This window comes from Seriola aureovittata, chromosome 9 (genome assembly GCF_021018895.1).
Source record: "Seriola aureovittata isolate HTS-2021-v1 ecotype China chromosome 9, ASM2101889v1, whole genome shotgun sequence".
In the NCBI taxonomy this organism is placed as follows: Eukaryota; Metazoa; Chordata; class Actinopteri; order Carangiformes; family Carangidae; genus Seriola; species Seriola aureovittata.
Window position 1 is genome coordinate 20,230,638 of NC_079372.1, and position 26,513 is coordinate 20,257,150.

At 41.9% G+C, this 26,513-nt stretch overlaps 1 protein-coding gene across 1 annotated transcript in view; it reads right to left on the minus strand.

Annotated features, from left to right (window-relative positions):
• Window positions 1–900: 900 nt before the first annotated feature.
• Window positions 901–26,513, minus strand: part of spen (spen family transcriptional repressor) — a 28,857-nt gene continuing 3,244 nt past the window's right edge. The window contains exons 2-15 of the mRNA XM_056384399.1: window positions 24,832–25,152; window positions 17,071–17,685; window positions 13,677–13,834; window positions 13,339–13,539; window positions 13,088–13,239; window positions 12,862–12,987; window positions 12,603–12,716; window positions 12,396–12,509; window positions 12,185–12,285; window positions 4,242–12,057; window positions 3,794–4,138; window positions 3,505–3,699; window positions 3,168–3,326; window positions 901–3,045 (exon numbers count right to left, since the gene is read on the minus strand). Coding sequence (XP_056240374.1) covers window positions 2,914–3,045; window positions 3,168–3,326; window positions 3,505–3,699; window positions 3,794–4,138; window positions 4,242–12,057; window positions 12,185–12,285; window positions 12,396–12,509; window positions 12,603–12,716; window positions 12,862–12,987; window positions 13,088–13,239; window positions 13,339–13,539; window positions 13,677–13,834; window positions 17,071–17,685; window positions 24,832–25,152 — 10,549 coding nt within the window. The 3' untranslated portion in view covers window positions 901–2,913. The remainder of the gene's footprint in view (window positions 3,046–3,167; window positions 3,327–3,504; window positions 3,700–3,793; window positions 4,139–4,241; window positions 12,058–12,184; window positions 12,286–12,395; window positions 12,510–12,602; window positions 12,717–12,861; window positions 12,988–13,087; window positions 13,240–13,338; window positions 13,540–13,676; window positions 13,835–17,070; window positions 17,686–24,831; window positions 25,153–26,513) is intronic.

Sequence of the window (26,513 nt, forward strand, 5' to 3'; positions counted from 1 at the left end):
AAAACTGAGCCACAAAAATAGTTTCATAATTCGTCACTGGCAGTCATGTATATTCGACACAATGCCAGTGTGCGGTTAGATGGTCCTGAATGTGCACACTTGTTATGCTTCTGTGAAGTATGATTATAGATGTTTTCATCATTCATAAACAGTAATAATAATCATAATATAAGGGGAGAGGGATGACCTGAATTTGCGTCTTCAGTATGCCTATGCATACGTAAAATCTTTCCTGACCAAGACAGACATGTTTAGACGTACAAGATCCCCCACAATTCCCTCTGTGGCAGCCCAGAATTAAACCCAGGTCTCGCTGCTTGCAAACAAAGAACAATAGGAGTCAATCAAAGACAAAGTTCTTAGTTGCTTGGAGGTGGTTTTTTTTTTTTAAAGATCTGAAGCAAAGGCTGTCTGCTACCTCGGGTGCATTTTCCTTTCACACATTCAAATTAAAAAGATGTGGGAAAAATACTAACTTTGCTCCGGGCGATACAAATTCACATCAAGACAAAGTCAGAGCCAACATTTCACAGAACAAACCCTTTTCACAGGGAACTGAAAATACAACCGACACCTCTGTTGGACTGATTCACTCTGCAGAACTGTGTCACGGTCGTGTACTTTTAGTCAGACACTGACATCTTCTGACTGCGGAACAGACTGCAGTACTGACTGTGATGAGCCACGACATACGCAGCAGGTTAAGTATGTTCACAACTTAAAAAGTGTTGCAACTCACAGAAAGTGTTGCAACATGTTATGGAGACATGGAACCTGAAGTTTTCAGATACTGAAGAGAACAGATAATGGAGCTTCTAGATTGTAAATTGTAGTTATGCTATTTTTTTCCTTCAGTCTGCATCAACATAACTTCAGTTTTGAAAGAAAAAAAACACAAAATCAGAGTGACTGACCATTTAATGATCTTCAGAAGTAAGTTAAACAACAATTTATTTTACAGTTTAAAATGTCCTCATGGAGGAACAGCAAAATACACTCAAAATGAAGATTGATCAAAAGACAGTTTTCATATTAATCACCGTTTTAAGTTTGTTTTTTGTATTTTCTTCTCATTTGTTTATCAAAAATTATAAGTGCCTTCAACATAACCATGAGAGTATTCAGCTTGCAGTCATAGAAATATTTACACCACAAAACTGACAAGCATGGTTTTACTTTCAGCATCGGTTTTCACACACCTCATCTCCTGTCTCTTTCAGACTGCTTTGTTTTGTTGCACAAAACAAAAATAAGGACCCTGAAGAAAGACAATTATAAAGGGGAAAATACACAAGAGCACAGATTAAGGACATTAGTATTTACAGCTTGGCTCAAGGACACAGTTAAGGGAAGGGATGGAGACAGATGATCAGCACATCCATTAGCGGCATGATGTCAAGTTCAAGTCACATTCTTTGCCTTTATGATTTTACTTTACCCTTTAAGATTTGAGAATAAAGCATGCTATAGCAGATCTGTCATGAAGTCACAGCTTAAATGACCTCAGGATGCAGAGAATGATTTCCAGACAGCAGGGGGCAGTAGAGGACCACATCACGGAGAAGGAAAATGGGAGTACAAATGGAAAAGGCAACCCCGACAATACAATACAGTGGTTCCTTCAAAATGAGGATACAATTTCAAAATGTAAAAGCACTGTAGTAACAGAGTTGGGTTGATGAACAATACCAAAAAAAAGGAATCAAGTCTGCCCTCTGAGTGGCAAAATACAAAGTCACATATGAAAATAGGTTCTGATCAAATTTTGTTTTAGATACATTGTGTGTGTTGAGCGTTTGCAAAAGACGTTTTGGCACAGAATCAATTTAAAAAATATTTTTTTTGTGAATATCACTCCTGGATCCCGTACAGATCCTTCCCACCATTCCCCTTCATGCCCTTGCCCAAAGAAAGAGAGAACGAAAGAAAGAAAGAAAGAAAGAAAGAAAGAAAGAAAGAAAGAAAGAAAGAAAGAAAGAAAGAAAGAAAGAAAGAAAGAAAGAAAGAAAGAAAACACTGAGATTTGATGATCTGTCTTGTAAAATAATTCACTTGGTCTCTCCACATTGCTTCAGTCTTTAAATATTTATAATATTTACAGTTTCACAATTGTCCACAATACCCTTAGGCTTAAAGAAGATGCAAACAAAAATAAACAAATTAAATATTCTTTATATAGTCCCCTGTTGAGGCATTGAGTGTAAACTGTACAACTCTAAACGTCCCCTCACGAGTTCCTGGGGTAGGGAACACCTCGGGATGGAGAGTTGAGTCCGGAAATGAAGTAGAAGTTGGCTGATGGTGAAGGAGCAAAAGCAGTATGACTGATCAGGCTGAAATGATTCGTGATCATTTTCCAGGCAATGATTTTTCTTTTATCTTGCGCAAGCATGGCTGATTACGAGAGTATTTCCATAACATGTATCATATTATACTCAAATCTGTACAGAGTTCACAATTTTTTCCTTAACATAGTGCAATGACTTCTCACATCGTTTGTCTTTAAAAAAAAAAAGAAGAAAAAAAAAGAAAACACAATCACTTTTATGAAGGTAAAAAATATCCCATAGGAAGGTCTCAATCCATAGCTTTATGAATGCTATGAATTACAAAAGGCTATGCACAACACCTCCAAAAAATGGCAAAAATGAAATGAGTAATCAGAAATGATCATCAAAAATCCCCGTTTGACCCTTCATATCCTCTCCGTAAAGGTATAGTTTTTGGAATTCAATGTCGTTGGGTGACTTAAGGACTCGGTGAAGTGAAGGAGAAAAAGGTGAGTGCATGCTAAATTAGATTTTTTAAAAAGTCAAACTCATAAAAATATGAGGCAATTCCAGTTTACAAAACTGGACGAGTCCAAAAGGGCTGGTGTTGGCTTTGTTCAGGAAAAAAAAAAAATGGAGGTAATCAAACAGAGGCAATGACAATCATGAGGTGAGGGGAAATGCTGGAGATGCTGTTGAGAAGGTCTGGTGCCAGGCGCGAAAGGTGGCTCTCCGAGAATTCACACGGCGGGAAAATCTGCACCACATAAGCTGGCTGTGAATCCAAAGATGAAAATAATATGATGAGAGAGGGAACAACTTCCTCATGAATTACATTATGAAACAGACTAAAACTAAAACTAAAAAGAAAAGAAAAGTAGTTAAAGGACAACAGACCTGATTAGAGCCAGGGTTGGGAACATTGATGATTCCAGCTGCCTGTTTGGCTTGCAGGTAGGTGATGAAGCCGCTTTTCAAGGCTTGGGTTTGACCAAGGACGTCTTCTTGGTCTCGACCACAGGGTAGAGCCAGTAGCAAACAGTAGTCATTCTCCACCTGCCATGAACGATAAGCCTTTATCATAAATGTAAACATAAAACACACCCTTAGAACAAAGATAAATGCGTCAGTTTGATCAAGCGTTTATCAAGTTATTGGGTAGAATCCAGACATTCTCAATCGAGTCTTCATATTGATTAAATTTTAGACGCTGCTGCTCAAAGGTAATACTCACGGTCATTCTGCGTGCCACACTGTCCAACTGGGAAGCCTCAAGCCTCATTCTCTGGACAATACGGAGAAGAGGACCTCCCTCTGGGGGCGGCAGAGAGCGCTGGGCCAAGATGGTGTTGCCAGAAACAAAGTGCAACTGGACAGCCGCCTGGTCGTTCTTCAGTGCCAAGAGGCCTTGCCATACTATAGGATATTTCTGTGCAAAGAAAACAGATACAGTTATTAAACCTATTTTTCTCTATGGTATTGTCTTGAAAAAATGTATTCTGCTGGACCGTCTGTCTTCCTACCGTCAAAAGCTGCACCATGTCAATGGAACGGTGGCCTGAATGTTCCATCTTAGCATCAGGCCGTGGCTGCAGTGAACTTGATGGCGGTACCACTGGCGGTGGCGTTGGCAGAAAGGCTGGCGGGCCTTTCTGTAGAGATAGATCTGGCTTGTGAGTAAGACTCATGGGGGACGTCATGGGAGACTGGTATGAGGGTGAGACCGTATCTCCTGCTATTCGGGAAATGTGTGAGAGGTCAGACGAGGTAGCATGGCGAAGATGGGAACTCTCAGGCTTGGAATCACTTCCTCCCCCATGTGACTGAGACATTTTAGCCCTGTGACCCAGGTCAGGCTCTGGAGGGACCTGATTAAGAAAACACATTACAACATCCAGTTATACATGCTACATAAGAAAAATGCAGACATATTTGCATAAAAGCACAGATAATAAAAGTATATCAAGTGACCTGTGAAGATGTAATGCCTTGGTTAGCCAGGCCGTGTCCCGATGATGGATGTCCTGGGAACTGAGATGGGAAGCCCCGCATGTCCCGATATACTGGAAAGGAGCCTGCACCTCCTGGATGCATCAGCTGAACCCCATGAGGGTGAGGAGACACCATGACAGGACTGGATGCATGGACTGCCCGGATTCTACTTTCATTGGAGGGTGGATGGATCAGCTTTCCTTCAAGTGGTTTGAGAGAGTCTTTTGCAGAAAGTTCGATGGCCTTCCCCACAATAGGACTCTTTGTAGACCCAGAGATGTTGCTTGAAGCCGTTGTAGTCTCTGAGCTGCGTGACTGTCTTGCTTCTGCAGCAGTCTGCTCTCCCAGTTGCTGGTGCATGAGGATGCGCTGGTGCATGTCTCTGTATTGGTCCATGCGTATGCTTGGGTGGAGACCTCTGTGATCACTGTGAATCATCATTACATCTGACTGGAGCTGTGGCACTGATGTTCTACTAAGGGCTTGGTTAAAGTGTCTGGGGTCTTCTTCATTTACACTGCCGCCGCCGCCACCACCACCACCACCTGACACTGACCCCTGGGGACTTGAATGAGACTGCAGTACCATATCTCGGATGACATTAGGCTGCGGCGTGTTCGCGCGCTGTGGAGGCCCTGGATGGGAAGAAGACAGGGAGTCACCTCGCCTTCCGTAGTTTATCCCAGACATTGGTGGGGTGTTCATCCTGGCTTCGTGAGTCATTGACTGGGTGACACTGTGAGGCTGAATTATGACGGATGACTGTTCAGAGTGCGGGTGATGCATACTAGAATGATATGTAGACATTGGTGGCATGCCATGACCCAGAACGACAGACGTTCCAATGGGAGAACCACTCGGAGGACAGGCTTTGACAAAGGGTGAAGGGGAGTGAACAGTAGTCCGTGGAGACTGGGGTTCCTGTTTGAGGTGTAGAGCTGACCGATCAGTTGGGATGCCAGGGCTGGGGCTCATGCGGGTTCCAGATAGTGATGGGTGGTGTGGACTCATGACTGGGCTGAGGTTAGACTGCTGAACAGCTTTGCCAATATCCATCTTTTTCGGTAGAGATTCTGTCACCAGTCCTCTCTTGCTTTGCTGCTGCTGTATCACAGCTTGGTTGTACATCAAGACTTGAGGAGAACTGACCGGCTGTTGGAACATCTTTACCACACCACCCTGGGATGCTGTGTGATATGGAGCGTCAGATTTGTCACACCCAAGACTCTCCTGCTTGGTGCTGGAAATGACAGGTTGAGAATTATAGGACTGGCCTGTCAAGAGGACCCCTGTGTGCCCATAAGCTGTAGGAGTTGGGGCTGCTTTTGGGGTAGGCGACTGGGATGATGTGATGAGTGGCTCTTGCTTTATCTGAGTTTTGGACACAGATTGCTGAAACTCTATATCACCAGCACTAGCTTGAGGGATTTGACTAATTTTGGCTCTCATCCTGTGAGGCCCTTCAGTCTTCTGACCCGAATAACTCAGCACAACAACACCCTCTGATGTATTGACCCTTAGGCCTGGACTGGAGCCTGTACTGTAGGGAGTGGTCTCAACAACCGAGCGCCCTCTAGTCCCATCTTCTACTATATCCATGCCATGGTAGCGATTATTCTCATTGGAGTTTGATCTAAATTTTTGCTTGGGAATAGATAAGCCAATGCTTCTGTTGCTAAGTGAAATTCGAGGAGTTTCCTCTGTATCATAAGGCATTGGAATTCGACTTATTACTGAGGTAGCAGGAGAAATAATTGTATGCTGGGCCTTCTCTCCGCAGTTCTGCTGGGACTCTGTCAATGGTGACGGTTTGTGGTGTATGGGCTGGATAGGGAAAGGTGGTCTTTCTTCGGGATGTAACTGTCTTGAACCCATTGTATCAGAGCGATTTTCATTTTCTGACATCCGTGAAGAATCGGACAGTGCAGATGTCACCATAGTGGTAGGTATAGAATTGCTGTTTGACGCAGATACGTATTTGGGTTCCATTAGGATTTTTCTTAAGGTACTAGAACTGGGGTCAATATCTGAAGCCTTGGTGTCGGGAGGCATTGGGGGATTAGCTGAAGGGGTTACAGAAGGTGGTACAGAAGGAGTTACCACTGTGACGTGACATGAAGGCGCAACATAGATTCTACTTTCTTCAGACCTCTGAGGCCAGTCAGGTGAAAGTGGCATTTTGGCCGGCCTCAGCAGGGGTACACTGTACTGGGATACAGCCTGTGGGCGAGCAGGAGCAGGGGCAAGAGTAGGGGTAGATGGCTCTGCTGCCTGCGGATGCTTTTTACAACTGGAGATGTTGCTTGTACCAGAATGAAAGGCAGATTCTTTGGGTACAGGCTGTTCAACCTCGGGCTGTTCCGCCTCTTTGGGCGTGTCTACGGTTATGGCACTTGTAACGTCACGCCTACAAGTCGCAACAGCGGTGACCACAGAGGCTGCTGCAGTTGCCCCTGCTGTAACTGTAACTGCTTTTGAATTAATAGTTTCTGGGTCTTCTGGGATTGACTCGGGTAACTTGACTGGAGAGGGCTCCGACTGTGAAACCTCTTCAGGAGTATCCCCTTTCTTGTTAGCTGAGCCTTTGCGACTTCTTGACTTCTTCGGGGTTTTTGCTCTGAATTTGCCTGTTTTCTTGGGTGTTTCAGGTCGAGGGGGATCTTCAGCTGCCTTAGCCTCTGTCCCTGGCCCCTTTGGGCTGGGTGTTAGAGGACCATCATCTGAGTCTGCTGCAAGGATACTGTTGATCACCATGTGTGTTTCAGGTTCCATTATCTCATTGGAGGAGGGGGATATCAAAGAGTCAGGGGTAGGAATAAGAGCAGTGTAAGTAGGAGCAGCTGTGAACCCATCCGCATCTCCACACATTTCTTCAGCTGTAATGGAATCAATAGCAGCAGCGAGTTCAGTTTCACTTGCAGGATTAGCTCGCTTTTCCTCCTCAACCTCAGCTTCTGGCTCCACTACGACAGGAGGTATTATGGCAGGCTGCTCTGAAGGTGGTTCTTTGTAGGGCCGAGGAAGTTGCTCAACTGTAAGTTTGGCAATATTTTCAACTGCCTGCTCTAGTTCCATCTGCCGTGCTAAGAGAGCAGCTGGATCAGCAGGAAGTTCGGGCTCTGATAGAGTATCTTCAATTTCCTGTATGCCAAGCTCTTTTGAATCGCTTGTCACCTTTGTTTCTTCAGTCTCTTCTACAACTGTCTTGGTCTTTGTGATAGCAGGAGCTTCAAACGACTCGGGCTCTTCATCCTCTGAACGCAGTAAACCTTTTACGTCATCAACGCTTACACGGATCTCAAGATTTTTTAAGCTGTGCGATTTATCATCAGTGATCTGCTTGGTGTTTCTTTTCAACCTTGGTGTTTTCATTTTGACACTCTTTTCTGGTTGTCTTCTCTCCGAGGAGCTGGTGTCTATCTTTTCACCATCAGGAGATTTCTTTCCACCAGAATCTTTTTCATTTCTTTGGACTGGTGGGCTTGTGCTTTCCATTTTTTCTGGTAATTTTATAAACGGGTCTGAATCAGCTTTAGGCTTAAGCTCTGACTCATCATGACTTGCCAGATCAGCTTGTTCAGCTGATGCTGCAGTACCACCAGACTGTTTCTCTATTTTACTTCCTTTCTTGTTAACGGGAGCAGGTGAAGTTAGGGGTATTTGTTGTATTTTCTGGGTGCGGGGTGATCGCCATCCCTCAGAGGCTTTCACAACCTCTACAGTACCTGAGGTCTCTTTAACTTCTGTGTCTTCTTCCATCATTTTCTGCTGATCCCCTTTTACTGGTGATGCATCCTCACTTCGTTTGATGCCTCTCTTAGGTGGACGTCCTCGCCTAGCATTGGTGGATGGAATTTGAACATCTTGCTGGATTGGTTCTTTGTCAGCACCACGTTTGCGCATGGAGCGCGATGTCTCAACAACCTCTTTGCCAGCTTGGTCGTCATCGTGTAGCGTGGCGTAGACTGACCTTACATTCCTGCGACGTGTCCTCCCATGGATCAAACTTGACTCAAGGTTTTGTTCAGAATCTGAAGCATGAATTGGTGACTTGGATGTGGTTTTAGACTCAAATGATGCTTTTGGTGCTTCTGCTCGAGGAGATGAGGCCCTTTTGAGTTTCTCTCTGTCAATCCGTTCACTCTTTCGCGTCGCAGGTTTCTCAGTGGCAACATTTTGGGAAGGCTGGGAGGTACGCAATACTGACAGTGGTTTTGCCCTTTTATTCTTGGGCTGTCTGCGGTTTGGTAGCGGTTTTATTTCAGCCTCTAGCTCTGGCATACATGCCTCACTATCGGTCTCAGTCTTTTGAGATTCCTCAAAGTATTTTGTTTCTTGATTTTCTATTTTAGGTTCTGCCTCAATTTCAGATTTTTCTTCAATCTTTGGATAGTCGGAGTAAACTAATTCTGCAGTCTCCCTTACAAACGCACTTAGGGAACCACCAGGAGTCGGAGGCTTCTCTTCCACAAGAGGATTATGTTCCACTGCCAAACTATCACCAATTTTCACTTTGGGTTCATTTAAGTCTACTTTTGTTTCCATTTCATTTTCTGGTTCTGAAAGGGCAAGTGGAGGTGTCAGGGTTAGCTTAGGAGCAACTGATTTGAAGTCTTCCATAGGAAGAGAACGAGGTGGAGACACCTCAAGAACTTGCTCCACTTTTTCTTCTTTGACAATTGACACAGGTTGATCCGAGGATGGAGTTAAAACTTCTTTCTTTTCTGGTGACATTTCTTTAGGGGAATGAACAAAGGGTGAAACAGACAAGGTTAATGTGGGGCTGGCTGATTTGTCTTCAACCTTCAATACTGGCTCAGTTTCCTTATCAGACAGCACATTATCACAATTCTGCACTTCATCTCTTTTAATCTCTGCCACCAAAGAATCATTCTCATTATCAGGTGGGGGGTGATCCTTGTCCTTTTGTTGCTGAAGCTCCAAAAACCGACTATGGAACAGCACTATGGGCTCCTGTGGGATGTCACCTCCCCCAGATTCAGGTTGTGACTCAGTAGCACCTGGCTTACCAAAAGGTCTACCAATTCCAGTTTCTAAATCTTGGTCTTTACGTTCAAGATGCTGCAAACGCCGGGAGTCCTGCTCAAAGATTGAGCTGTGCAGGAAGCGAGACGCAAAAAGTTCCTGACGCTCTTGGTCCTGCGGCTTAAGCTCCTCCTTTTTATCATGCAGCTTATCATCAGAGTCGGTACGAATCTTCTTCTTTTTCATATACCAAGAAGGAATAGGTCGAGGTGCTAGCTCTACCTTGTCCTTATCTGAACAGCTGTGGGAGGTCGGAAAGCGTGAGGGAAGAAAGGACCAATTATCTTCCCTGGAGGAATACAGCGTCTTGGCTCTTTCAAGGAGTGCTTTTGTATCAGGAGTTATAGTTTTATCTAATGCAAAAGAATAAAACTTATTCTTTTCCAAAGAGCCTGAAAGCTTCAGGTCTGTCATCCTCTCGTCACGTTCCCTGAGTATATAAGACAAGGAACTATTGGACTTGGGAGAGATTTGTTTGTTTTCTACATCATCATCTGAATCAGACTGCACTTCACCGGGTTCTAAATCCTGGCCGAGGCGTTTGCGGATACTCTCTCGTTTTGCAATATCACTTTGGAAAGTCATTTCCATTCTAAGTGAGTCAGACTTGATCCTTCTTTCCCAACGTTGCATTAAGTCCTCATCACATCCAAGCAATGTGGTCTTAAGTTTTGGGAGATCAGTGTCAGAAGTCTGAAAATGTCTGGCTGTCAGACCCAAACTGTTTTTTATTGACTCCGCGTGTGAAAATTTATCATCTGTTGTTGGAGAGGATTTTCTTTCTTTGTTAATGACTGACACTGGGATCGGGGCAGTTTCATCTTCTTCATTTGCAGAAAAGTGACTCGTCCCTATCGAGGATGTCATACTTTGATAAATGACCTCATTCAACTTTTGTGAACTTGCAAAACTTTTTGTGGTGGATAATTCAAAGTCAAAATTCTCCAATTTCTTTCGTTTACAGGAAGAGAAGTCATCATTGGCTATATCCTGAATTGGTTTCCCAATATCATGCATGACATAATCCTTTTCAAAGTCAGGAGTCTCATCACTTGGTGGGTTTTCAAACTTGACTAACTTATCGGGATCTCCAAGCTTGGGTCGAAGCCATCGACTCTGTTCAATTTGTTTTGTGCAGATATTAGTGTGGTCAATATGCACAAAGTGTTCATCTCCATCATCAGAGTCTCTACACTTCACTCTCCCTTGTTCGTTTTCAAACAAAACATGTTTGTTTTGTTCTTTTAATTCATCCAAATCTAGACTGCCGTCATCTGACATCTTTGTGAGGCTGGAGCTGTTTTCACTTTTTGAGCCCTCTAAATCTATTTTCAGGTAGGTAGTATCTAATTGATCTGTAGAGTCTTCAGTTAGCTCCCCTAGCCGTGAATGGCGCTCCAAAGACAGGCCTACAGAGTTGCTTTCACAGTCCTGTCCATCTTTAGGACTGTTAACTGAGGCCATCCGGACGCATTTTTCCTTGTGGTGTTCCTTTTTATGCATCCCTTTTATCAAAAGGTTCTTATCCAAATCAGTCTCCTTAGCATTATTCCATAGTTTATGAAGTCCAGGTCTACCAAGGTCCTCCTCACTAGTTCTCTTTTGTCGATCAATTTTCCCAGAGTCTTCGAAGCGCCTTTTCCGTGCAGCTAAACGGTCAATATCCACAGAGACACCGCTGTCAAATCCCATTTCAGATTTTCCATGTTTTTTGGATTTGATTTTAGCATCCTTGTCAATAACCTCCACTAAACTGTGCATATTCTTGTCTCTGGGCACCTTTCCGTGCTTGGAGATATCACCCTTTGATGGTTCTGAGCGAAACGGAGGACTCCTCTGGTCAGCTGAAGGTGATGCCAGTCTAGGACTGTCACTCCCGCCCCTAGGTATCTGTTTCTCATGGATAGCATGACCAATCAATTTTCCTTCTTTTTCTTTCACACGTGTTAATTGCACAACACAAGGCAGAAGGTCTAGCCGTCCTTTGCTCGAGCTTTCCTTTGGAATTTTACTGTTTTTAGTGCGAAGGACAGACTCAGGGCTAACGTCTCTTTCAAGCTCAGGTTCCGTCTCACATGCTTGGATAATAGGTGATGCAACCTTGAGCTTCTTAAGCCTCTGTTTTTCACTTTTGTCCTTGTCCCCTCGATCCTTACATGCAGCCCGCTTCTCCTTTTCAACCAAGTTCCCTCTGTCTACTTCAAAGAGTCGATCTTTCTCAAGTTTGTCAGTTTTATTATACCTTTCAGAGCGTGCTTTTTCAAGTTTTTCAAATCTGGGCGGAGAGATTGAACTGCAGCTGCCACTTCTGTCAGAAGACCGACAACATATACGGCGATCTGAATCACTCGGTATCCTCTCAGAGAGTGAAGGAGACGCAGTGGGGCTAGCAGGGCGACGAGAGGCTATGTGAGATGGGCTTTGGCTACGCTCAATGGTCCTCCTCCCATGATCGCGCCCACGATCCGTTTCAAAGCGCTCCCTCTCTCTTTCACGTTCCCGTTGCAAATAGCTGTATTTGCGAATGTCCTGCTCATAAGGGTCGGCTCTGTATTCCCGATACTCCCGGGGGTCTTCAAAGTATTGTGGATCATAGTAATCTCCCTGATACGGGTCCCACTCGGTGTAGAACTCCCGACTTCTTGCAGGGTATTTACGACGTGGATCTTCAGTATATGTTCCTGGTGTCCGTACATTTTCATAATATTGTCTTTCTGCTTGAAATTCATATTGAGTTCGTCGATCATCTCTGCCAAGAAATAAATGCGAAAGAAGAAGCTGTAATTTCATCATACTTTGGAATCAATAACTTTAGTTTTAATATTAAGGTAGTATTGACAAAAAATATATATATTGTTTAAGCAATCTACACAAACCTTCTTTCAGAGAGAATGTCATAAAAGTCTCGGATATCCTGTCCAGATGCCTGCATTGAACGATAGAAAGCCATCTGACTTTCCTGATTGGCAAAATCCACCTAAAAAACAAACAAAAAGATAAGTTTTTAGAGCCTGTCAGACATTATACACATACAAACATTATAATATAACAGAGCCCCATTTCAGGGCAGAGCTGTGTTTCACTTGCCTTGATTTTACTGCCCCCTATCTTCCACCCTTTTGTGTCTTTGACAGCGGCTTGTGCATATTCGATGTTGTTATACAGGATGAGGGCCATTCCTTTCATTCTGTCAAACACAACCTGCGGAAGAGAGAGGAAAAACAGAGTCAGAAGGTGCCAAGAAGTAAACAATGGGCAATTTATGAGGAGGAAAAAAAAAATAAACAGACTTACCTTGACAACATGTCCATAGCGGCAGAAATGACGGGTAAGAAACTGCTCAGTTGTATTTGATGCTAATCCATCCAACCAAACACATGTCGTAGGCATACTCTTTCCAAAGCCCAGCTGAAAGAGGAAGGAAAACATGTCAGATTGCAATTATTTTGACTTAAAGAATCCAAGAGTTCAAACAAATTGTGCTCATAAATAAAACCGTGTAGTGCTAGTGTAAAGACAAGACTTAAAATTAAATTAAAATGAATATTCTCACCTTCAGTCTGTTGTTACCGAGGTACTCGCCATCCATCTTCTTTATGGCCTTGCAGACACTGGCAATGTCGCAGTATTGAAGAAAGGCATACTGTGGGGCTCCATTTACCTTCTTAATGTCAATGTCCTTTACACATAATGAAAACAAAAATATGTTGTCAGTAAGTGTGGTAATCTCAAACTGTGCAGCATGTGCAACCACCGCATATGGACAAAAATCAACCTACCACTATTTCTCCAAAGCGCTGGAAGATGTTAAGCAGATCATGGTAAGTGGTGGTTTTCTCCAGGTTTCCAATGAATAATGTGCGTGTGGCCTTCGGATGAAATTCATCTATCCTCTCGTCCAGGGGCCGAAACTCATTCTCACTTTCTGTCTCTGAAAAATAAAGTTCTCATCATGACCTTGTGCAATTTTGCCAATCATCATGTTTTTTTTTCTGTGTGCTACAGTACAGTTTTTAAGATCAGAACGTACCGGGGCCGTTCCAGGCTGTAACGTCAATTTGCATGCCAAAAAAAAGCTTCCCCTTTGATGCGCCAAGGGCTTTCTCTTGGTCCTCTTGCTGGCGGAAAAACACAAGTCCATAGCGTTCCTCTGAAGCTCCGTGGATTTGTACAGATGTGACCTTTCCATGTTTCTTAAATTCATGGAACAAACCATCCTTCAGGCTTGTATCTGTAGTAAATACATCAAATGTTTTATTAGGTATGTGTATTTTAAAAGAATAACCAATTAGTAATGATTTTCAATAAAAATGCAACATATAAAAAGCTCTTCATTACTGAATACCACAGGAGGACCTTGTAACTAACCTGTAGAGCGCACTGGAAGATTTTGGACCTTGATGCCAAAGCTTTTACGTGGCTCATCCTTGTCAAGGGAGGACAAAGGAAGTGCTGAGGGTGCAGGAACAGCAGCAGACTGCACTGAACGTGCCGGGGAGTCATCACTTGAACTACTGCTAGAATCACTGTGGCAAAAGAGGAACATGGACTTAGAGGAAGAAAAAAAAAAAACCCACTGTGAGGCTTGCAACACCTCCTCACTAACTTATAGATAAAGAGCTGGTTCATTTGTGTCACTGTAACTGGTTGTTCCCTTTGCCTAAACATTATAATACCTAAAAATAGTCATTTATCTCATAAGATCATAAATTGATGCGATATAATAAGTATACTGTAAACAGATATGAATAAACTACAGTGACTTTATTCTGCTAATATCTATATTTCAATGCACAGCCAAGAACAGCAGTTAAATTGTGAGTTTTGTAAAGAAACTCAATTTCTTCTGACAACAGAAAAACAACAGAAATATTATGCACACATTTTAGGTTTAATATATAGTGATGCATTTGCATAAAAGCTCATGCAATGCACTGTGATTGTGTCTTTCTGCTGTTTAAAAGCTGCAATATCTCTCAGCCGAAGAGGAGAAAAACACCCCCCTTTCTCTTCCCCAATTCATATTTATATAGTGCATCTGAATATCAGCATAAATAGATGGATTCGTCAGTGGAAAATTCAAGGTCGCTTCATGCATCTTTTTTCTCAAACTATTCCCATGCCTGTCTCAGCTTTCTAGGCCCTCTGCTGTTTGTTTCCTTCTCACTTTCTCCTCCTGTGCTCAGACACTCCCGGAAGTGCTGCTGACGGAGCCTGGCCTGTGGGAGTGGGCAGACAGCCAGCACTGGCCAGAAATTTCCAGTTCCAACTGGATCTCACGGAGGGGGGGAGCCATTGCCCATACAGAGAGGTAGGCAGTGAGAAAAATATACCAGCCGTCTCCTGAAATCCCCCCCCCCCCCCCCCCCCCCCCCCCAGCACTACCTCGTCAAGCCACATGTGTCGCTACGTGTCGATCAGAGCTTTGGACTCTGACCTAAGGTGAGGCAGTTAAACAAAAAAATAAACCACTGGGCAGAGGTGAGGTGCATTTATACAGTGGAGGAAATCTCATGGGCAGAAATGCTGATGTTTTTAAAACTGCAGACTTGCAGACTCACTTGCATCAGATTATTTTAACCATCTGTAATTTATTCATTGCTTGTGCAGCTACTGCTCAATAACAACAACAACAACAACAACAACAACACAACAACAACAACCACCTAAGAAATATATTTACAACAACATCATTTGAACAAACGTAACAACACTCACGGGCTGCACAAAAACAGCTAAACTGGCGTGTCAAATTTAAAACGGAGCTGACACCAGATTGATCGACAGCCACTGTTTGTGTTTGTAGCACCAGAATTAAAACACACTCACAGCATGCCATGAAATCTTAATGACATATATCCAGAGTAATAATAGTAACATTTATTGCTGTTGTAGCCGCGTGATTCGATCAAAGGTTAGGGTCAGGGCGTGTGATTCTATTTATTCCTAAAACCTTTTAAATGCATTTCTAAACTTAGAAGAAAATACTACCTCAGACGACACTTCTTGGACAATAAACAAAGTGGTTAATCATGTGCAAGATAGTTAAAAAGATTCAGTTGTTTCATAAATCTATGGTGATCGATAAGTCACCTGACTGATTGATGCACTGTTTTAGGAAAACAGAAACAACCTCAGACACCACCCTGATGACGAAGGCGATATAGTTGAAGTAAGGAAGGTGTACTGGAGATTCAATTTTGCAAGACATAAGATGGACTTTAATTAAATCCAAAGTATGAACCGCAGTAATAAATCATTCAGATCAAATCTCATAAAACCAAAAAGTTTGTCATTACAGCAGTTACCTGCAACAAATGTCATTTTCAAAGCTTTAATGACTATCAGCTTCTCGAACCAGTGAATTCAGATTTTTCATTTGAAAAATTCACTAATGATCAAACAGAAACAGGCAGAGTAGCAGCACTGCTTCAGAGTTTACACATTGACAACTTGTGTTATATTACTGAATTTAAAATGACAGAGCTGGATAATGGAGCTTGTAAGTGATGTCTTCCTTTAAAGCGTGGCGCCCTCTTGTCCATCTCTCAAGGGTTTTAAATTCTCCAGATTTATGGGGATAAAACAAGATAAAGAATCCATGGATATTTTTTTTTCCTGTCATGGTGCATCTTCACAATATTTTCAGTAGCACATACACAGATATTTTTAGGATGAAGCATAGAGGTGTGTTCATGTGTCGAAAACAGACAAAGGAAGCCTGTCGTTGCAGCCGTTACAATGAAAGTGAACTTTTGCAATATGCAGTGTTGTCAGTTTTTTCTTTTTTTTCTTTAAATCTCCACAAAGTACTAAAAGTCGATTCCATTAATCAAACTTTGATTTAAAAAAAATAGACCTACTGACACAGTATTAGGGGTTACGATATCTTTAAACAGTTAATGTTATAAACCACAGCTTCTGCACACAGGGATGTTATGCAACAAAGTGTTCTTAATGGGAGTCCCCACTAACGAGTGACCGACGTCAACTGCACACCTAAGTCTTATTAGCTCGTTGGAAACAACTGGTGTAACAGCTGCAAAAGTCAATAGAGCCAGTGTGGCCATAGATATATGTTGGGGGAAATTGCATTATGTTTAAAAAGAGAAATATGTTAATAGAAATATAGAAATTGATTTAGAGGTTCACATTTTAAAAAGCCCACATGTTTAATTCATCCTTACTGAGGTGGCGTGTGAGTTGTTCCATTGTGGGTTTTGCTGAGTTGTACAAAATTTAGACCAGTGACAACCAAGTTTTCCTTCTTTGCAAAATCTGGAGGGGTACACTTGAAGGAAAACTGTGAAAGCTTAATAAAAACTATCTCAGTAATTCTAGTTAATTAATACACCATGAAATTATGAATAATACAAGATAATATTTATACAGCTCAATAATTCTGTATGAAAGTTTGTATTGTATAAAAGCAAGGACGTTGGATTGCTACCAGGAAATACACCTGAACTAAACATTGAGCCTGTTTAAACCTTATTAAAAATACATTTCCCATCCTGCTTCCACTGTGACCTGGACTCAGGTAAGCAGCAGAAAACAATGGATAGATGAGATTATTGTTCTTCTGAAAAGGTGCAATGAACCTGTTTAATTTTATAAAAATACATTTCACAGTCACTTGAATCAGCGTTCAGACTTTCTTTCTCCACTTACTCTGTGTAGCTCCTGTTCCAAGACCGGGATGTAAACAACAGCCAAAAACAACAACAGCGGAAATCTTGACGGCGAGATTAGCTTGACTCACCTGCCACTCGTGCTGCTGCTGGTACTGCTGACTGAGTCTGAGCTGGAGGAGCGACTGCGAGAGCCCGACCCACTGTGGGAGCGTGGAGGACGTGTGGCCTGACTCGCCAGTCTCTGAGGAGAGGGATTTCGTGAATGTGTCGAGTGCGGAGACCGGCTACGACTGTGGCGGTACGACCGCTCCCCGCGCCGACCCCTGTCCTCCCGGTAAAGGTCCCTGTGAACCACACTGGCCAAAGTAAAGGGTTCCCTGGTGCGAGACTCATAGCGAGGCTCTGGTGTCTCAAAGCGACAGGGGCTCCTGCTGTGGGATCGGTAGAAGCCAACCCCACTGGATGTAGATCCTCCGCTTCCTCCCGTCGTGGCCACTGCTGAGCCACTTGTTCCTGTGTTGCCAGCAACAGCACTGACGATAGTTCCACCGACTCCAGACGACACTGTTGTACCGCTTCCACTGGAGGTACCAGACCCGCTCCCCGCTGTGCTCAGAGTCCTCTCTCTCGCATCGCGATAATAGTCCGTTTCATAGTGTCGCTGGCGGTCGAAGCTGCTACCAGGACGCTCGTGATGTCCATAGGCACTGTGATCATATGCCCGCTCCCGACTTTCAGCAGTCCTAACAAACAGGAAGAGAGAACAACAGCACGTTACACTTACGTTTAAGATGTATAAGATAAGCTGCATAAAATAAGCTGCTAGCATAAGACAGAAGACAAACTAGATTATCATTTCTCCCCGTCTCTTCCTTAATCAGACACATGGGAAGACGGGGCACTAAAGTTTTCTGAGAGGGGTAGTTTCTGAGCGTCTAAAAAGAGAATTATTTACCAGCCTACAAACTGCGCTATAGGGGGATTTAAAAGATTGAGTGTTTGAGACAGCTGAGCATCAGGCCTGGCATGTTTTCTCAGCCTGACTGTTTATGACTGGGAGATTAAACGTATCAGATCCTTCTGCCACCAGACCAACCACATTTTAGGTAACCAACCGTCGTTCATGCATTTCTATCACACTTTGAGCTGTTTACATAAGCTTTGGGATGATTTTGTTTTCAGTTTCAACTAAATACTTGAGGAGCGTATCTTATTGTGAAATGCAACATACTTTATTGAACATAGACAATCAACACGGATCAACGAGAAGACATTTTAAAATAAATGGCATGCACAGAAATCTGCAGCTTATTTCGAAGTTAAACTGCAGGATATAACAGACTTGCACATAGATTTACTTGTAATAAAGGGATTTAAATGAGACATTATGACTTTATAGATTGTTGAGTCATTCTGGTCCTGTAACGTCTGCCAACTATAACAAAAGCTTCTCTTTGAGGCGTTTAATCATTCATCATCTGAGAGGCTTTGTTCAAGGTTTTTTGTGAGGTGACTTATGACGAGCTTTTTGTTTATGTTACACAATTTGACACCAGTTGCTCTCCTGAAAAACAAACTCCTCCTTCCAAGCGTCTTTTATGAAGATGCACATTAGAAACGGTGCGAGTAAGGACATTCTGCTCAAACCTGTGCGCCCTCCATCTGAATAAAGTAATCAGAATTTAATTTGGTAATACGACCGCTGTGTCATTACAACAGTCGTATTACCAAACTCCCCGTAATGAGCGGGACAGGACAGCAATTACCACTGTTTGAATTCAGATCAAATTATAATCAGAAAATTAGCCGTGATGTTCCAACACGGGGCGGAATATGTTTTAATATAACAACATTTACAAACCCTCATTATACTGTTAATTAGAATAAAAGACTGTGTTTTTATTCTTTCTCCAGTTCAAACGAGGACGGAACAATTCAGGACGGTGCCGGAGTTTCATGGAAAACAAACCTCGACTATCAACATGGTAAAAACATGTTTTTACAACATTTTTTAGAATAATTTAAGTATCATTACACGTGTGTGACACTGTCATATATCTGAGATTATATGTGTGTATATGTTGGTATATATGAGATATCATGGGCTGCAGGTCATGTTTCAGTTGGGCAATCCAAGAATGAGCTCTACTGAGATACATGAACAATTTGAAAGAGTTTCTGCATATTATTTTTAATATGAATGTACATGTACAATCATTGAAAATCAAAGCTAGATGGAAATCCTAAAAGGTGACGTAGTGGTCAAGCCCAGAAATGATGCAGCATGGTTGAGAAAACCAACCGATGTGCACGGCATCTTGTTGGACTTGTGTTCTGATGCTCGAATCATCGAACTGTGACGTTCTTGGTTCGAGTCAGGGCAGGGACAAAAAGGTCCAATGTTCCTGGTACTGGAATCTTTTCAGGTCCTCATTACCTCGTCTCCCACCCTCAATTATTTTCCACAAATGTTCATGGTTCTACTATCCAATTACGACAAGACAGGCACTACGTTTCAACAAAAATGATGATGACTCTCCCGTCTCCTCTCTAGTTTGAGAAAAGAGGTCTGAAATTCATGAAAAATAATCCCAACTGACTCCTTGGATGAGACCCACAAATTTTCCTCGCTCATAATTGACAGAAGCATCAAAATCTTTTTTACTGATTTAGACCCTCAGAGGTGTTTTGATTACCTCTGTGTAAAGATTTCTCTATCTGAATCCTGCCTGCTTGCTGGCGTTTCATGCTGCTAAACTGTCTGCGCCATCAAAAGGTCTGTAAGTACAAATCAAAGACACTTGCAACAAGGAGAAACTTCTGAAGCAGTTTATCTCATTAAAGAGAAGCTGGCAGCAGCTTTTGGTTAGGATTTTCTTAATAGTGGTGCAAATGAGGGCACAATGTGTTTTGTTTTGAATCTCAAACAAATGTTTGTAATTAGTTCCTTCAGTAACACATTGCACATTTTTATAGGCTCTCATTTGTAAAGCTTTTATTTTTAAGATCTTCCAACTTTCTTGTGCTTTTCCAGTTCGACATATGCGTAACGTGGTGTTTCCTCTAGAAACGATCTATTTGCTGTTGTGGATGTACGAATTTGTCAAACGGTTGATGGGGGGGAAACGTCTCTGTTTTTAGGTGCATTTGTTCAATCTGGTCAAAAAAAAAAAATGTGTGAGGAACCAAATATGTGAGTTTCCCTAAACAACAGTTACTTGAAAAGAGCTGCCTGCGTTTTCAGTCTGAGCTTTAGGAGCCAACATGGGTTCCACCACGCGCCGACAAAGGGCTGCTGCCATTTCTGTGAAGATATGTGACACAAGTCTCTTACTGTGCATCACTGAGGCCATGTGATGTCCTGAAACGCGATTATGGGATACGTTTCTTAAAGTGCCTAACCTGACCTTTACACTTGACAAAGAAAAAAACATGTTACCTATATTAACGGTCACATTTTACAGTAAATTCTGCAAGGATATATAATCTGATTTATTTATTGATCATTTCTTTTACGGAGCGAAATTTGAAGATTTAAGGGTTTGCAAGACTAGTCAATGTGCATTTATTCGATATTAAGCTATGTTTAAAATTCTGATGTGGCCAAACTGGAAATATTCATCAGGGTAAGAGATGCAACATAAATACAGTGTAATCTGTAGACGCAAGCGTTATTTTCGATGATAAATGGATGTCTTTCATTAAGCCTTTAAACAGGACTCTTTTGCTGTGGGGCACAAGAACAAAAGACTGCATGGGATGCACACACTCTCATGGATCTTAAGAGATAAATTGGTTTAGGAGACTAGCTCTATATGACTGCATTTCAGCATATATAAAAGTACAGCAGGTCAGGGGCAAATTCTGTTTCAGTTTATTTGATTTAATCATCTGTGTGCAGGATTCATGAATAACAGCGATGGCATAACGATGTCTGCTGTGAAATTGATGGATTACCTTGACCCCTAGATGCTCTCGAAAAATGCTAATTTGGTGGCGCAGGCTCAGTCTTCAATAGATAGCCTTCAATTTCACTTCAATTTCACTTTACACAAAACTGCTTCTACATTATTCATGGAGCATAAAAATAATTCAGTTAGACTTTTTTTTGGCAGAATTTCCATCAGTGTTTGATTATTAGTCCGCTCTGGTGCATGCTAAGCACATCAACTGTTTTGGGATTACGTGAACAGCATAATTATAAGGATGCATTCCAGCAGCATGCTAAAAAGGCATCTTATGTGCAGGCTCAGTCATGTGGGAGCAAAACATGTGTTTCAATTTTATTCAAAATGTCCAAAAGAGTTAGAAGCAGTTTATTGTTAAATATCTTTCTGTCATGCAAACAAACAGTTTGACTGTGCAGCTGTGGAGCATCCTTTCCTCACAGGCTGAGGCACAAACCATGGAGCTCGAGTGCAGCAATATGAATAAAATCTTCTATCACAGTGCGTGTCATTTACAATTTACGTCATATAATTAAAAGATTGGGATATAGATTTTTTTTCTGGGAACTCAATAGAAAAATATCTAATGTGAATCGTGTGTTTTTGGTTTATCCAGGAAATTAAATACCTGACCAATCAAGGTAATCCATCAAACTGATGCGGCAATCCTGTTAACCCAGTGTTGCCATAAATCACTCCTGCTCATTGATTCGCATCATTGCCAGCAACAGTCTAATACAACCAGAAATTAAAGGCAAAGCACCAAAGACCAACCAACGATTTAGGAAAAAAAAAAAAAAAAAAAAAATCACTGAAAGGCAACAAATTTCTGCCGTTTCACAGTAATCATCATTTTATTGGTCGACCCTCAAAAGGATCTGCCACATCCTGACTGTGAGTCAGTCAGTCAGGAACCGTGGGTGGATGTTATACATCTCTTTATATACATATTTGCTGACTTACTATGGTCAACTCTATATAGACTATAATAATATTAAGTGTGTGTTATATTTCTCTCACAGTTTTGCATGTGCACCCTGTGGCAGGCTTTACAGTATTTATGTTTTACTCTCCTCCAATAAAAAACAAAAGCTGCCAAAATTTTAAAACAGCATTTAGAAATAACTGGAACAAAAGATAGTAGGGCTGGAACTAATGATTATTTTCATTATTGATGATCATACGGATTATCTTTTTAATTAATCAATCAATAATTTAGACTGTTTTTTTTTTTTACCGGTTTTTCCTATGAGCCTTTTGTCCGACCACCACATACCAATTTTATCTAATCTATGTAAAACAGATATAATATACAGATATAAAACAGAGAAAAGATGAAAATCCTCATATTTGTTATTTTGGCTTGATAAGATATAAATAAACAATACATTTTATCATTCTGTCTCTAGTTTTTAAGAGATATTGGGGAAAAATTCACATTGCATTAATTTATTTGCAATTTTTTTTTCAATCTTTAAAATGCATCTTTTATTTTTATGTTATCTAATCCTCTTCTATTTCATTATTATTTCAGATTAGTCTTTTAGCACATCCTCTAGAGTACGCCGCCCTCGCTTTTTACTGCACATATTGCCAATATGAGTATGTGACATGTCTTTGAATCTGTATGTTTGTTTCCACAGCCCAATCTTTGTGTTATATTAAAACAGTGTTGTATATTAAAAAGGGATATTTTTTTATCTATTTTTTTACTTTGGTCCGTCATCAACAACTGCAGTATGGATCTATTCATCATAAGGAGAACGGGGGAAAGGAACTGAAGGTAGGGTCAGGTGAGAGGAAGAGAAAAGGAAAACAATACAAGGTATAGAGTTCTGTATTTAGACACACAGGCAGTAATAATAATAATAATAATAATAGTTTATGTACCAGCTACTTCGGTTAGTGGGGAAAATGGAGAGAGACAGGGGTTCAAACTAGGGGGTTAGAGAGGACAGCTAAAATACACAGGGCAGGACATACCAACCTTTTGAGAGAGTGGTAACTTGACCTATAATTCCAAATACAATCTAGGGAGATAGAACTTTGTGAGCAGAAAAAATGGGCAAAAATGTTGAGTGGAGGGGGAAAAAAACTGAAGCAAAATTGTTCACAATAGAAACGTAATCCTCATCTTCAGGGCAGGGGACCTCATGTGTGTGTGTCCGTTTGAATTAAAATGACGAAAAAAAACTTGGGTCTTGTACGAATCCATGTTGGGACATTTTGTAATGCTGGAAAATGTCTATTTGAGTCCATATATCCATCCAAACGGGTGCAGGGGGGAAGGGGGGGGGGGAATCAGCGTTGCACTTGAGTCCAGTGAAATAAATGCATGGTATCCAGGAGTCCGTCTTCAGTTGAGTACTGCAGTGTTGACTCCACAACAGCAGAAATGATGGAAGTGATGTAAAAAAAAAAAAAAAAAAAATTCAAGTCTTGCATCTTCTTTTGCGAAGTCCTGCACATTCCAGTCGGGCCACACTGTGCACAGCGGTGAAGAAGTCAAATTCCTTTGGTAGAGGGAGGGGAAAAATGGCCACGACAGATTAGGAATAAAGTGGATGGCTCTCAATGGTAATCCAGATTTTTGCTCATTGTAGCACTGTATTCATTCCCAGGGTGGAGAACATTCAGTTTTGAAGCTCGTGGACGCTCATGTCTGTTGTCTATCCGTGTAGTAGAAGAACCCGCATGCATGCATGCAGTCCAAACCAGGGCTGAGTCATTGAGAAAACGCAGTTCATGGATGCAATTTAGTTCTCGGATTCTGTGTGCGATTGTATCCAAGGTTTAATTATAGTTCCACATTCAGGAAAGAAGAGATAATCCACAGACATGAGGTGAGGTTTACCTCCAACAGTGAGGATGGCACAACTTTCCAGTCACAATTTCCAGCATTCTTCTTTGAATTGTATGATCCAAACATAGTCCATCTTGGCCCTTCACAAATCTGTTAGTCTCAGATGTCGGAAAATGAAAAAATAATCTCCACAAAAATAAGGCAAGGAAAAAAAAAAAAAAGAAGTCATTTGCTCACTTGTTTTTTTTTTGTGGTGTCTACTGACTTGGATCACCAGCAGAGGTCTCCCAGCACTCAAATTGTAATGCCCTGATCTCAGATATAATCCCATATAAAACAAAAAAACAAAAAACAAAAACAAAGCACCAAGAAGTAACCCATACCTTTAGCATGATAGCATATCCTTTTGGTGTCTGGCCAGTGTTAATCCAACAGTGGGGAATAAATATCCTGTGTAGGTTATCCACATGACTCCAGCCCACGAGAGAGGTGAACACCTCAGTGAGGTGTGCACGATAATTGAAAACCAAATTAGACTAATCCAAACAATGGTGTCTTATACATATAATGTGTGCTCTTGGTTGTTTTGTTATATGAGGAAAAAAAACGGGTGACATTAATCCATCGAGCAGGGCATGTAACTCCAGATTAGGGGAATCCCAGGGATGGCCGTTGGACCACTCTCTCTTTTTCTCTCTCTCCCTCTCTCTTTCTCTCTCTCTCTCCAGCAATCTCCAATAATCCTGGGAAATTTTTACGATATCCAATCTTTGCCCCGTATTTTCCGCAAATGATATATCCACCTCACAGAGATGTTTAAACTCACAAAGATAATCCCCAACAGCCATTTAAACTATCGACTATTCATTTAAGTAACAGATACACATGTGTACAGAAACGCTCTCACTTAGGGAATATTTCGGTGTCTACCTGTATGAAGTATGAATCCAGGAGCGCTGGCCACGCTCTGAGGACTATAGAGGGGATCCCTATAAGATTTAATTCTTGAGCATGAACTTGTTTTCTCCTCTTTAACCCCCAAACAAGTAAATGAATAGATGGTGGAAAGATGCTTGGAGGTAAGGTGTTTACCAGAAACAACGGTTCCCCCTGCCTTCAGAGAAACTTTGTCCACTTACCCGTCTAGTCTGCGTTCATAGCGTCCATCTCTGCTGTGGAGCGACGTGGGGGGACCATACACGGCCCCCCCTGCCGCCCTTGTGAACCCTGATACATCCCGGCCACGAGAGCCTAAGGACAGACTATCGTCCAGCCCCCTCGCGGCACTAGGAATTGTGCCTGGTTCATTGTAATCAGTGCGCAGGTCTCTGTCCCCCATCTTGTTGATGGCATTGTGAGCCTTCTGAGCACTTTTAATGTCCACAAAATCCACAAAGGCTGCGACTCCACCTTCTGAACCCCGCTTGGGCAGGACCTTGACACTCTCCACACGTCCATATCTAAAGAGAGCAAACAAAAAAACAAAGTGATCACCAGGTTTTCAGCTGCATTTGTGTTTATGAATTGTCAAACAGTTTGAATTTTTTAGTGATAATCATGCAATTTCTCAAATGATGGCACCTTTTCAAACTGCATAGCTCTGAATTCAGTGATGTCAGAGAGAGAGAGAGTGTGTGTGTGTGTGTGTGTGTGTGTGTGTGTGTGTGTGTGTGTGTGTGTGTGTGTGTGTGGAGGGGTGGGAGGTAAGGTGGCTTTGCTACGCCTATTTTCTGCTCTGTGGTACTTTCTTACAAGGCAACAGTAACCCAGCAACTGGACTTGAAACCTTGGCAAACTGCATGTTAATAAATGCATATATCTTCCAATATTAGCATGTTTTGTGGGAGGAGGGTGTTATCATATGCTTTTAGCACACACGAGGTTGGGGAAGCATTTACAAAAGGTGTTATTTCCTGATTTGCTGCAAGTGAGTTTAAAAAAAAAATAAAAATGCATTTTGCATGTATATATGGCTCTTAATGTTTCACATTTGGTGCATTTTTACAAATACAATAAAATCAATCCTCCCCAAGTTGAAATATAACTGAAGATATAAGTAGTTTTAATAGAAGTATGTGAGGGCAAGTATTCCATTGTTTCCTTAATAAGCCCGTAAAATACAAAATACCTCGCTAAGTGATGGTTGAATTGACTGATGTGAAGCCTATTACACTAAATTTACAAGCCCAGTCAAGGATTACAAAGCCTGTTATCATCTTTATGCGCTGACTATTTCCCCCCAAGAACCTTTCGGGAGTGTGTTTTCGCTGTCCGACAGAGACGGTGGGGTGCCCATAAATTTATTGGCATGCCAGTTCCCAACATTGAACAGCCTCCGACGCCATTTTAGAAAAGCTGTTCACACTGCTTACTCATTCTGCCGTCCCCCATCTTCAATGACTTCTATCACACATTGGGCTGTCATGCACCTGCATACTCTGACTACCTCTGGGTTAACGCTGGAGCTGAGGCAGCATGCTAAAAAAAGGGACTGGCCGACACAGTTTCCCCTCCGCTATTGCAATAACATGCTGTCAGTCACCACCCCCCCAAAAAATAACGTTACGCACATAATACGGGCTAATGTAAATAAAACGGCACATAGGTGGCTCATTATTGTGCGTTCTGCAAGGCTGCATGAATCAGACACGAACCCCCATTTAGCAGTTTCGCCACTGCATACGTCTACCGCAAATAATGAGACCATGAAAGAGCAAAGCATCAGATGATTATCATCACTTTATGTATTTTACACTGTCGTATGTTGAGGGGTTGCAGGACAATTACGCCTTTCGGTTACAGTTTTGTTAAATAAACATTT